Source organism: Peromyscus maniculatus, chromosome 1 (assembly GCF_049852395.1).
Source record: "Peromyscus maniculatus bairdii isolate BWxNUB_F1_BW_parent chromosome 1, HU_Pman_BW_mat_3.1, whole genome shotgun sequence".
Taxonomy (NCBI): Eukaryota; Metazoa; Chordata; class Mammalia; order Rodentia; family Cricetidae; genus Peromyscus; species Peromyscus maniculatus.
The window spans coordinates 31,692,322-31,705,635 of record NC_134852.1 but is presented as its reverse complement, the minus strand read 5'-3'; the positions used below and the strand labels follow the sequence as shown (position 1 = coordinate 31,705,635).

At 41.1% G+C, this 13,314-nt stretch overlaps 2 protein-coding genes across 18 annotated transcripts in view; both read right to left on the bottom strand.

Moving 5' to 3' along the window:
• Window positions 1–13,314, bottom strand: part of LOC143273511 (cell adhesion molecule CEACAM5-like) — a 386,206-nt gene that overhangs the window by 162,541 nt on the left and 210,351 nt on the right. The gene's annotated exons all lie outside the window — the stretch shown is intronic.
• The window catches only part of LOC121826732 (cell adhesion molecule CEACAM1-like), a 56,129-nt gene that overhangs the window by 42,230 nt on the left and 585 nt on the right, over window positions 1–13,314 (bottom strand). For 6 of the 7 annotated variants that reach the window (XR_013051854.1, XR_013051855.1, XR_013051851.1 and 3 more), the window contains exons 2-3: window positions 12,436–12,795; window positions 8,336–8,611 (exon numbers count right to left, since the gene is read on the bottom strand). Coding sequence is in view for 2 of the 7 variants with exons in the window: in XM_076573649.1 (XP_076429764.1) it covers window positions 8,336–8,611; window positions 12,436–12,795 (636 nt within the window). In the remaining 5 variants the exon portion in view is untranslated. The remainder of the gene's footprint in view (window positions 1–8,335; window positions 8,612–12,435; window positions 12,796–13,314) is intronic. The other variant, XR_013051869.1, reaches the window with a different exon arrangement.

Below are 13,314 nucleotides of genomic sequence, written 5' to 3'. Positions count from 1 at the left end.
ACAAAATCAGCATTTTCAGAACTCAAAGCAGTTGCCCATTGAAATGTTGAATAAGTATTGATGGTATGGTCTACATATTTCAATTTTCCAAATTCTGCAAAGTGAAACACGTCCTTCTGCCAGATTTCATTCCTCTGAGTACCCTTTGGGTTACATCCTGCTGGTAATGGCATTTGATTGTAGAAGGAACAAGTAGGACATTTCTTTACTATTTCTTTGGCTTGTTGCCAGGTTATGGAAAAATCCTTTATTAAACCTTTATTATTGACATGATGTTTTTTATGAAATTCTGAAGCCTCCAGCATATTTCCTATCAATAATTTATCAATCTCATCATTGCCTTGTGCTAGAGGGCCTGGCAGACCAGTATGGTATCGGATGTGAGTTATATATAAAGGATGAGTCCTTTTGCTGATTGTATCTTGTAACTGAATAAATAGTGCAGTTAATTCTGATTCATCAGGTATAAATTCTGCAGTCTCAATATGTAATACCGTGCTTTCAGCATACTGAGAGTCAGTTACTATGTTGAGAGGTTCTGAAAAATCCATTAATAACAACAGAATAGCATACAATTCCAATTTTTGAACAGTATTATAAGGACTTTGAACCACTTTACTTAAATTTTCTGATTTGTAACCTGCCTTTCCTTGTTTGTTGGCATCTGTTTAAAATGTAGGAACTCCAGATATGGGTTTTTCCCGTACAATTTGAGGCAAGATCAAATCAGCTCTCCTTATTAGATCAATTCTATCACTTTTGGGATATTTGCTGTTAATTTCTCCCAAAAAATTACTGCAAGCTCTTTGCCATGGTTTCTGTCCATAATTTTTCAATGTCCTCCATAGTTAAAGGTACAACAATTTCTGCTGTGTCTATTCCCTGCTAATTGACAAAGTCTCAATTTTCCTTTCAAAATCAAGTCAGAGATATTTTCCATATAATTTTTTAATTTTTATTTGGTTTATTTGGTAAAAATCCATTCCAATATAATATCTTCTCTCTGCATTAATATTCCTGTAGGAGAATGCTTAGAGGGTAAAATAACCAAAATGAAATCCAGCTTTGGATCAATACTATCCATGTGCTCTTCATGTACTTTCTTTTCTAGCAAGGCCAATTCTTTCTCAGCTTCAGGTGATAATTCTCTTGGACTATTTAAGTCTTGTCACCTTCTAAGGTTTTGATCAAATTATTTAGTTCATCATTTTTTACGCTAACAACAGTTTGGAGATGAGAAATGTCTCCAAATAACCTTTGAAAGTCATTAAGAGTCTGTAGTCGATCTCTCCTAACTTGCATCTTTTGGGGTCTAATTATTTGTAGCTCTATTTTATATCCTAAATAATTAATAGAATCTCCTCTTTGTATCTTTTCAGCAGTAATTTGTAATCCCCAGCAAGGCAAATTTTTCTTGAATTCTTCAAACATTCTTTCTAAAGTATCTGCATTTGAGTCAGCTAGTAAAATATCATCCATATAATGATAAATAATAGATTTAGGAAAATTTTTACATATCACTTCCAATGGCTGTTGTACAAAATATTGGCACAGGGTTGGGCTATTCAACATTCCCTGTGGGAGGACCCTCCAATGAAATCTTTTTACCGGTTGAGAAATATTATAAGTAGGCACCATGAAGGCAAATATTTCTCATCTTTTTCTTGTAAGGGTATTGAAAAGAAACAGTCTTTTAAATCAATAACTATGAGAGGCCATCCTTTTGGTAACAGAGTAGGCAAAGGAATTCCAGATTGTAGAGAGCCCATTGACTGAATTACTTTGTTAATTGCTCTAAGGTCTGTTACCATTCTCCGTTTACTAGATTTCTTTTTAATAACAAATACAGAATTCCAAGGGCTGGTTGATTCTTCAATATGCTGAGCATTTAACTGTTCTTCTACCAGCTCTTCTAAAGCCTGGAGTTTCTCTGTTGTTAAAGGCCATTGCTGAACCCATTCAGGCTTGTCTGTTAACCATTTTAAAGGTAGAGCTGTTGGTGTTTTTGGAAGATCATCAGTTGTGCCCTGTTCTCGTATAATATGGATGGCTGGTAACCACTCATTAGAATAATATCTTCTAAAATTGCTCTCAGAATCAAGTTGATAGTTTATGATATGTTTCTGAGGTTGCAGGGATGTTAATCTGAGTATGCCATTGTTGCAACAAGTCTCGACCCCACAGGTTCATAGCTATGTTAGCCACATATGGTTTTAATTTTCCTCTCTGTCCTCTAGACCTATACATTTGAGCCATCTTGCACTCTGTTTCACTTGAAATAATGTTCCAATTCCTAACAGTTGAACATTTATCTTCTGAAGAGGACAAGTTGGATGTCAAAATTCTTGTGCAATTATGGTAATGTCAGCACCTGTGTCTACCAGACCAGTCAACAAAACATCATATATTTTTATTGTTAGTTTTGGTCTTTGTACATTAATAGAAGTTTGCCAAAAAAATTTTTTATGTTTTCTCCTTAATTTTCTATTCTCTCTGTTTCATTATCCCGAGCAACATGATTTATTCCAATAGGCATTTGGTTATTTAGTTGCTCTGAGTAGGGATTTTCTCTACAACTGCAGGAAAGGTTTGAACTGGATTTGCTATGGGGGCCTGCATGAGGCCCCTCTGGGAGTTTCCTGAAGCCTGAGGCAAAGGATTACCCTGTCTGTCCTTTGTTGATCTACATTCGTTGGTCCAGTGTATTCCCTTACCACACCTTCTGCATACTCCAGAAGGAAGGGGCATTCTGTTGCCATTGTTCCTTGAAGAAACATTGTTTCTAGGAATGACCTTTTTACAGTCCCTTTTCAAATGTCTTTGCTTTCCACATCCAAAACATCTAACATTCCTCAAACCTTTTGAAATTGCTTCTCCTACCCACATATCATCATGCTCATCAGCCTCAGCACTAACTGTGTCTCTAATCCAATCTTCCAAAGGTGCATATCTTGCCCTTAACGGCCTGATTATTCTTTTGCATGCTGCATTCGCATTCTCAAAGGCCAAAGATTCAATTATTGCCTTACTAGCTTCTGAATCCGAGACCATTCTCTTTACTGCTGAAGCCAGTCTTTGTAAAAAAAATCTGTAAAAGATTCTTTTGGGCCTTGCATAACCTTTGTAAATGACTCAGATTTTTTTCCTGGTTCCTCAACTCTGACCCACGCATTCAATTCTGCTGTTCAACATAAAATTAGGGTTTGGACATCATATAAACATTGTGTTTGTACTGAAGTATATTGGCCTTCTCCGATAAGCTGATCCTGGCAAACTTGTATTCCTTTATCCCTGCATTGTTTTTCTATGTTTTTAGCCTCATCCTTAAACCAGGTCAGAAATTGAAGTCTCTGGCTGGGTTCCAGAACAGCTTGTGCAAGGTCCCGCCAGTCCTGTGGTACAATCCTATTATATGTTGACCAAGAGTTTAACATTTGCTTTACATATGGGGAATGCATGCCATAAGATACTATTGCTTCCTTAAACCTTTTTAAATCCAACATTTCAATTGGATCCGAAATATTTTGTGTAGCCATTTGATCAGGCATCTGCTGTACAGTTACAGGATAAATTAAGGGTGACTGTGTGAAAACAGGGTTTCTTTCTGTAACCTTATGATCCAGACTTGAAACAACTTCACTGTTAATTTCTTCTGTCTGAATTTTTACAGGTTTAACAAGTTTTTCTAAAGCTGTTATCCTGGCACTTAAATTGACTATCTTTTTAAATATTAAAATGAGGATTAGCATAGTAATAAACTGCATAATTCCACCAATACTAATCTTCTCATATAGTTGTTCCATTGTCAGACTGCCTAAAATTTCTAACAAAACCCAATTTTCTTCCAATGTACACATAAAACCCTTTTTTTTTAATGTGAAAAAATTCTCTTTTAAATAGTTTCCTTTAAAATATCTGATATGTCGTGACTTACCAAATCTGCATAGAACAGTAGAAATCTGAGGGGATTTTCAAAACAGCCACCTAGTGTCCTAGGTGTAAATCTGTAAATCCAGCCACGTGTTCCCTCTTGAGCCGAGTCAAGGCTTGGCTCTGGCTTCCTTAAGCTCCGACCATGTGCATTGGTTTTACAGGCAGGGTCCTGTTCAGCAGGGCAGGCCTGAGTTGTTTGTAGCACCGGCTTTAAGCAAGCAGGCTTTAAGCAAGCATCTCACAGTTAGTCCGGCCTGAGGTCAAGCACACCTAGGCCCGGGCTAGGAAGCCAGCTGCTCAGACTAGGGGGCCGCCCAGCCTGCCGCCCTTGCGGGAAAGCAGACCTGCCGCCAAGCCAAGCGGTTTTTAATGGATTCTTGTCATGTTGGGCGCCAGATGTAGATGTAACCAACCGTTTTATTAAATAAGAAACACAGAACCAATATAAAAGAGAAAGCCAAGAGGTCAGAGCTCAGAGCTAAAATCTCACCCTTCCTCCTGCCATGGTTCCAGCTTCCCGAAAGAGAGCTATTTCCCTGTGTGTAAGTCGTTTCATAGTCATTCTGCCTTCTCATTGGTTGTAAACCCAAACACGTGACTGCCTCGTCACTGTCTGTATGTACAGCCCCCAGGTCTTAAAGGCATATGTCTCCAATGCTGGCTGTAGCCCTGAACACACAGAGATCTATGGGATTAAAGGCGTGTGCCACCACCGCCACACTCTGTCTATGGTTCTAATAGCTCTGACCCCCGGGCAACTTTATTTATTAACATATAATCAAAATCACATTTCAGTACAATTAGAATACCACCACACTACTGTGACCACTTCTTTTCAAGACACTCATAGGAGTGCTACACAGAGTCATTAGGCTAGACAATGAAATGAAGGTACCCAATTATGAGATGTTAAAGGTATCTGTACATGACAGGAACTTGTTCATAGAAAATCCTGAACATTCTACAGAAAGTTTTCAGAACTAAATGAGCAAATCTAGTAAATTGGTTGGCTAATAAAATGAACATGCCCAAGTGAGCTGTATTTCTGTATACTACTACTGACCATGAACAATTTGATTTTTGTTTTTCCTGGCAATAGTGGAGCTTGAACCTAGGGCCTTTTGCATGCCCGGCATGAGCTCAGCCCCTGAGCAATAGTCCCAGCCTTAACAGTGAACAATTGAAAAGGAAATGAAAAAAGCATTTATTTTTGAAAGCATCAAAAAGAATAAAATACTTAGAATTAACTCCACCAAGGAGATAAAAGACTTGCACTCAGAAAACTACCAAATAAGAGATGATGAAAGAAGACAAGAAATGACAGCCATTGGGGTTAATGGGTTGGAAGACTTAATCTCATTATTACTGTTGTTCAGCAGTACTGGAATTGAACCCAGGGCTTTGTGCATTGTAAGCAATGCACTACCACTAAGCTATACTCTGTGCTCTGCCTTCTAATTTTTATTTAGAAACAGGATGTTGTAGCTAGAGTTTTCCTGCCTGGCCCACATTCAGGACAAATCTCTGTCACCTGCCAGTCCCACAGCCTCTTAGACCCAACCAAGTAAACACAGAAACTTATATTGCTTACAAATGGTATGGCTGTGCAGGCTTCTTGCTAACTATTCTTGTATCTTAAATTAATCCATTTCTATAAATCTATACCTTGCCACATGGCTCATGGCTTACCGGCATCTTCACATGCTGCTTGTCATGGTGGCGGCTGGCAGTGTCTCCCTGCCTCAGCCTTGAACTTCCCAGAATTGTCCTCACTCTTTGTCCCTCCTATACTTCTTGCCTGACCCCTGGCCAATCAGTGTTTTATTTATACAGAACAATATCCACAGCAGGATGTCACTAAATTAATGAGGCTGGCCTTGAATTGGATGTGGCAAGTACTTTTAGAACTTTGGTACTCCTGCCTCAACTTTTGAGTGGCTGGAATTACAGGCATAGGCAGATTGCCTGAAAGACTTTTTTTTAAAATAGATGACAATATCCCTGAATGTACTCTATCACTTCTATGCATATCAGATCAAAAGACCAGTGGCATTTTGCATAGAAATAGAAAAGTTCATTCTAGCTGTCCTGGAACTAACTATACAGATCAGGGTGGCCTCAAACTCCCAGAGATCCACCTGTCTCTGCTCCCAAGAGATGGGGTTAGAGGCAAGCACCACCATACCTGGCCTTCAAAGTATCTTGAAAAAAAACAAGAATAAAATTGCAGGACATCCTACATGATTTCATAATTTTAGTACAAAGCTGCAACAATCAATATAGTCTACTACTGACATAAAAGCAAATATACACATCAGTGAAATGGAATTGGAAAGCCCAGAACTGCTCATGCACACTGGCCATGATTAAATTAAAGATTAGTTAAATGATCATGTGTGTATTTAAGAGGCACAGTTTTGCATATATATTATAATGTGTGTCAGATCTGAGTAGTTGGCATATCCACCTTTTCATCTGTCAATTTTTATATTTGTTAAAAACATTCATTTCCTGCTGGCTCTTTTGAATTAATTGGTGTGAAACAGAGTTGTCCTATTGAGTTACAGAACTTGGAAGGCATGATTGCTGTCCATCTGACCCTCTGTGACCAGATGTGTTTTGATCAGGCTGCTAACACTGCACAATGTTGGAAGAAAAATCAGTGAAACAAGGGATGTTGGGAAGATGTAATATCTATGTAAAAGAATGAAGTTAAGCCTTCACCTAAAAACATATACAAATCAACTCTACAATGATCAAAGACCTAAAATGGATCAGAGCTGAAAGTCATCAGACTTTTAGGAGACAGGATGAAAGCACCTTGAAATTGGATTTCAAATGATGTCTTTGTTATGATGCCAGATGCATCATATGGGCCTTTTTGGCTGCTTATATGTCTCTGTAGAACAAGCATGTTTTTTACATGAGGAGGACAGAAGAGGGTGTTGAATTCCTTGGAACTTCAGTTACAGACAGTAATAAGCTGCCATGTGGGTGCTGGGAATTGACCCACTCTCATTTGGAAGAGCTGCTAGGGCTCTTAACTATTGAGCTATCTCTCCAAGTATTTTGTTTATGGAACTGGAGAAATAGCTCAATAGTTAAGAATCAAACACACACACACACACACACACACACACCCTACTACTACTACTACTACTACTACTATTACTATTATTATTACTACTATTATTACTACTACTACACACCACAAAAAATACAGTTATTAGAAAAGAGTCTGTTCAAGGAGCATGAGAAAAAGAAACTCAGTATATGGGCCGCCAAGATGGCTCAGTTGGGAAGAGTGCCTGCAGTTTCCCTCCCAGTCCTACCCCAAACTGCCACACAGAAATAAGTGCACAAACAAATGTGGGCCAGTGAAATGGCTTAGCAGATTAAGGGCTTGCTCACTTACTTGAGTTCAATTCCCTGGCCCCAAAACTGGCCCCAACAAATTGTCCTCTGACCTCAACACACTATAAGGGGGAATACCCATTCAAAATGAATAAATAAGCTAACATAGGAAGAAACTCAGTACAGGTCATTTCTATCTATGGGTTTTATATTTATGGATCAATATCTTGGAAACAAACTACTTGGAAAAGTATGTCTACAATGATTCTGCCTATCTTTGTCTTGTACTCAACAGAATAAGACTAGTGTCAATGCAGTATTCATATTAGGTATTGAAAATAATCTAAAGAAAAATTGATTGTGTGGTATAGGGTGTAGAATGCCATGAATATTTTACTAGATTCTGAGGGTGGTATGTGTGTCTAACTCACACCCTAAACTCTTAATCACTTTGCATTTTTATTTGCTATATTGACATCTATTATTGTTATTATTGACCTGGTCTCACTGTGTAATCTGGAGTGGCCTTGTGCTTCTTTTTTATTAAGATACTTTCTATTCATTTTACATATAAATCACAGATTCCCCTGTCCTGCCTCCTCCCACCCCAAAGCGTTCTCCTCCAATCCACCACCAATTCCCACCTCCTTCAAGGCAAGGTCTCCTATGGGGAGTCAGCAGAGCCTGGTATATTCAGTTGAGTGGTCTTGTACTTCTATGCCTCCTGCTTCATGCTCTCTTTTTTGAGTAGGGCCTCACTATGTAGCTCTGGCTAACCTGAAACTGGCTACAAGACCATAGTGGTTGGTAACTCAGAGTCCAACTGCCTCTGCCTCTGGTGTGCTGGGGTTTAAGGCATGCAGCACTGTGCTGACCTTGCTTGGTGTGTTATCATGAGATTAACATGCATCCATCAGCAAGCTGGCTGTATTTGTATCTTGAACAATGTTTTTCTCCCTGTGACTTTTACCCATTCTCCACTCTGATAATAAAGAAACTGCCGCCACCTACAACACTATGGAGTAAAAGGGGAACAGAGGTCACTCACCTACTACATCCAGCTGGATGGGGTCACTTTTCTTGGAACCGAGTGGATTGGATACTTCACACTGATAGTCCCCAGAATCCTCCCTCCTGGCAGGGACTATTTGGAGGGTGCTGTTGTTCTCAGTCAGATTCATCCTATTTGTGATCCTCAGACTCTGGCCTTTGAAGAACCAATGAATGGAGATATTAATGTCGATTGACAGGCACTTCAGGAACACAGAGGTCAGGGTTTTGTCTATGGTTTTGTTGACTTGGATGGATGGTGTAGTCACTGGATCTGTGGATAAACAAGGGATGGGGCCAGATGAGAGTCTGTCACCTTCAGAGATCTCAGACAGCTCCCAAGATCCATAGAATGAAGTGGTCCTCTGCAAGATCACATGTTTGGGTTGAAGATGTGATCTGCAAGAAGAGAACTGAATCTTACTCCATCAAGATCACTCACAGAGACCCTAACTCAGGGTATTTGTGTACATTTCACACTGGGAGCCTCTTCAACCCACCTGTTCAGAAATCTCATTGTAGGGGAAAATGTATTTCCTAATGATATTTATGGGGATTCTTGCTCACACTTTCTGTGAGTGTGAACAGTCATGCCCATCGTTTATTAAACAGTCTTCTGTTTCTTTTTAATTAAATAATTTGTCATGGGGTTAAGATGTTTCTTTTTAATTAAATAAGATGTCATGGGACTAATCTTAACAGTGTTAAAGGCTAGACCTCAGGACAGGGAGAAATCTCTAACTGAAGAATTTTTGTTTGTAGAAAAAATTGTATTTCTTTCCCCATGGATATGGATTAAATACTACAGAGAAGTAAGTGAATAGTCACAGTGCTGACCACAGCCTGACACTCTAATGCTCGGTACTGATAATTTTTGAGACAGGGTCTCACTGTACAGTCCTAACTTGCTTGGAACTTGCTATATAGACCAGGCTGACCTCAAACCCACTATCTAGCTGCCTCTTCCCACACAGTGCTGGCATCAAAGATGTGTGCCACCACACACAGCCGACATTTGTTTTTTGAACCTTGAGAAGAGTAAGCAAAAGAAGATCATCAACTGTCAAAGACATTGTTCACCCTGACTCAGAACAGGGCTCACAGACACATTCTCCACCCACTCTTCCCATTCCATTGTGTCAGAGCTGATCCAGCCACCCTACCCAAGAGACAGGAGCAGATATGTGAGCAGAGGTCTAGTCCCCATCTGTGGGGAATATTTTCCTCCAATTTGGAGAATAAGAATGTGAGCACAGTTGAAAGCCCTGTGTGTTCCTTGTAGGTCGTGGAGGTCATGAAATAAAAATGGAGAGGACAGGAAAGCTTGTGTTAGGCACAGAAAGAAATCTTGATTTGAGGTTATCCTAACCATGGAAAGTCCCTTACACAACCTAAGGCTTTAAAGACTGGGAGAACTTCCTCCTCACACTGCAAGCTCCATCCCTATTAGCCAGAAACCAAAGAAACAGGAGATCATAAGACATAGGGATGGAGCAGAGGCTTGGGGGAAGACTGAGTTTTGCTTGCTCCCATAGACATGGGCTGGAAATGCTTCTGCACCTTCCCAGAAAACTAAAAAACTCCACTCCAAACCTGATGCTGATATTTCAGAGATCAACTTACTAAGGACTGTAATGTTCTTGACTGTGGTCTTACTGAGGACCGTGACAGTTATAGACGAGGCAGGTATAAGATCCACTATTATTAGTATTGATGTTGGGAACATAGAGAGCTCTTGGGAGGATGACTGGAGCTCTCCATTGACAAACCAAGAGTACTGTGCAGGTGGGTTAGCATCTGTGTGACAGAAGATGTGAGGTTTGTCCATCAATGGAAACGAATATTTGAGGGGGATATGAGCGGGACATCTGGATCATCTGGAACAAACAGAATAAAGTCATATGTGCTGTCAGCAGAGGGAAGGGGAAATCCTGGTCTGTAAAAGGACATATTATCTATTTGAGCTGTACATTAATCTTAGTTGAGCAGGTCCTATACAGAGCGGAGGTGCATATTAGAAGTGTACTCATTCAGCCTGCACAAGCCCTGATCTACCTAAAGCACAACACACAAATACCCCCACTGCACACTCTTGTGTGCAGTGAGAATGAGTCTAACATGTCCCCTGTCTCCATCACCCTGAGCCTCTCTAGGCAGAAGTCCCTGGAGCACATTTAAGATCAATGTTGGGCCTGTCTACATTTGCTTGGGCTGGGCCAGGATGCCCTGGCAGCCTAGGTATCTGTATATTAGATCTGTTTCATGAACCAAAGGGGATTGGGACTGAGTAAGGTAGCTCTAGCCCTCTGTATTTAGGCAGTTGGGGCCAGGATGAAACAGAAAATATTTAAAGTAATGTTAAGAGTGAATGGGTCACTTGCAGTGTCCCTCACTGTGTTCCAGGTTCACATTCATAGGGTCCTGTGTCAGTCCTCACAATACTGAGTAAAGTGAGAATCCTGTAGTCCACAGACAACTTCAGCCTGTCCAAACCTGAGAGGCTTTGGCCATTTATCCTCCACAGGTAGGCTGTATTGTGAGTCTTAGCCTCACACATTAATGCTACTGAGTCTTCACCATCCATGGGACTGGAATGTTCAGTTGTGCTGCTGGGCTTGGGTGGCAGTGCTGTGCTCACCACAGAGAGATGATTGCCCTGTGTGGTACTTCTGATTCTTGCAAAGGCCTCTTACAACCAGAGACAGTCTCTTAACTTCCAGCCAACCCAGATCCTTAAAGAATCAGTCAGGAAGCAAATTACAGGCAGATGAAGCGGCTGAGTGCTCAGAGATAATGGGGCCTCCTGTGCTGTGTATGGAAGAAGCAAGGACTTTCTCATGAGTGAACTGGGCTGCAGTGTTTGGTGATGGTCAGACTCAAGACTTGGAATCAGAGACCTCATTTTATCTCCTGGTCCTCACTGACCCGTTACCTGCCTTGAGACACAAGGTTTGAGTCCCTCCAGCTACACTGACCTCCCCTGCTGAGTATAAACCAGAGCCTTCCAAGCCTTTGCTGTTCAGGGCTTTCCTATATACAGGTTATGATTAGTCTTCCAATTTAGCTTCCTTGAAAAACCTGACAGCTGACATTTAGGTCTGACCGGGCCACAGGTGGGCCATTCTTGTCAGGTGTTTGATGTTGATTGACATGAATCAGGGGGTCCTGATTCCACAAAATGGTCTAAAAGAGTGAAAGTCACTTAGTACCATTTTCTTGGTGGGGAGGCTGAAGATGTGGCTATGGACAGAAACCTTGTGCAATCCACAACCTATGTGACCCTGACTCAGTGACTGTGTTTCCTGTCTCAGTTTCCCTATAATAGGACACATGGTAAATGATCATTGCCATGCCTGAAAGTTAACCTTAAATGTGAACAACAACCTGACCTTCCACCAAGCAGTGTCTATTAGTGTTTGCCTGCAGGAAATAATCCCTAGGCGGGACCCACAGAGGCAAAGAGCTGCCATTTGTACACTTTTCCTTCTATCTCTTTAGGGTTCATGACCTTCCTGGGAGGTCTCAGAAGACCATCAGAAGAGCTGGCTGATTGCCTTTCCTGCCTCTCCACCTATCCTGAGCACATTGTGTCTCAGGAAGAGATGACCAGATGACCTACCTCAGACATGGCTCTCAGAGGCTGACTGTCAGCAGGCTCCCAGTCTACAATCCATCATTGTCCCCTTTCAGCTCCAACAGGAGATCAAATTCCAACCCAGTCTACAAACATTTTGGGATTCCAGGTCCAGTCTGGCATGGAATTCTTGAGCAAAGCTATTGGGGTGGTCATTGCTCTGTGAGACTCTCATGGTTTCCTCAGTCATGAAGGGTCTTCCTCAAGGCCATATTCATAATAAGCATCTAAAACCCTGGGTAGAGTCTCACATATCTGGGTTCAGTTACCTCAACCCCTCTTCTCTGAGGGTGGATTCAAGTGAGGCATCCTGATTTATTGCCGTTTTCTCCACTGTGTGTCCTTTACTAAATGTTTGTATACAATGTTGGGACCATGACACAGAGTCATCCAGGAATGACAGCTCTATAGGTGAAGCAGGATTAGGTCCACCCATGACTCAGAGGTTACAGAGAATTACTTACAGTATACATGAAACTTCACCTTTAGAAGACCACTAGTTTGGTTCCCCAAAACCACTGCTGCTCTGTAGTCTCCTGGGTCATCCTTACTGACATTCTTGATGAGCAGGGATTTATTGATGAACATTTCAATCATACCAGTGTAATCACGTTTATATCTTATTGAATCCCAGTGTTTTTGATAGCTGGCTATCGTGATCCCCACGCGACCAATGATTTTGTGCCAGGAAAATGTATAGACATCAATCGGCACATTGTGGGCAAGTAGAAGAACGTCATTCCCTACAGCAACATTGAGTGGAACTGCTTCAAGAGTGATGCCTAGGGCAGCGGTGGGAGAGGTCCAGTAGGTTAAAAGAGAGACTAAGAGGGAAGAGAGAAAAAAAATCAATCATTATTAGGACATTTGCTTTTGTAGAAATTTGAAATGTGAGTGTTTAACTCTCAGCCTTGGTGTGTGTGTCCTGTTGAGGTGAGGTCAGCAGCATCACCCCCATTCTTGAATACCCCTGAATCTTTCCACTGTATGAAACTGGCTTCATAGTGTCTACACAGCTCACCCCTCACTGCCCTCAGATCCCTGCTCATACTCAGAATCTATGGTGAGTGTAGGCATGTCTTGTCTGACCTCCTCCTCTAAAGACTCCGCTCCTTCATTTTCTGACCTTTCCCTGCTCTGTTTCTTCTGAAGTGCTTGTCCTCCCCTGGGCTCACCTTCTAGATGTCCTTGCTGCTCTGTCTTCCTGTCCAATAGTAATAGCTCTTTGAGGACTAGTTTGATTTTGGTTTAAACCTCTCTACCTCAAACAGGCTCAGATACATGTGAATAAATGAGTGGCTCAGAGCCTGGGGTTTATTTGCAGGTTCCTCGGGGTCCTATAA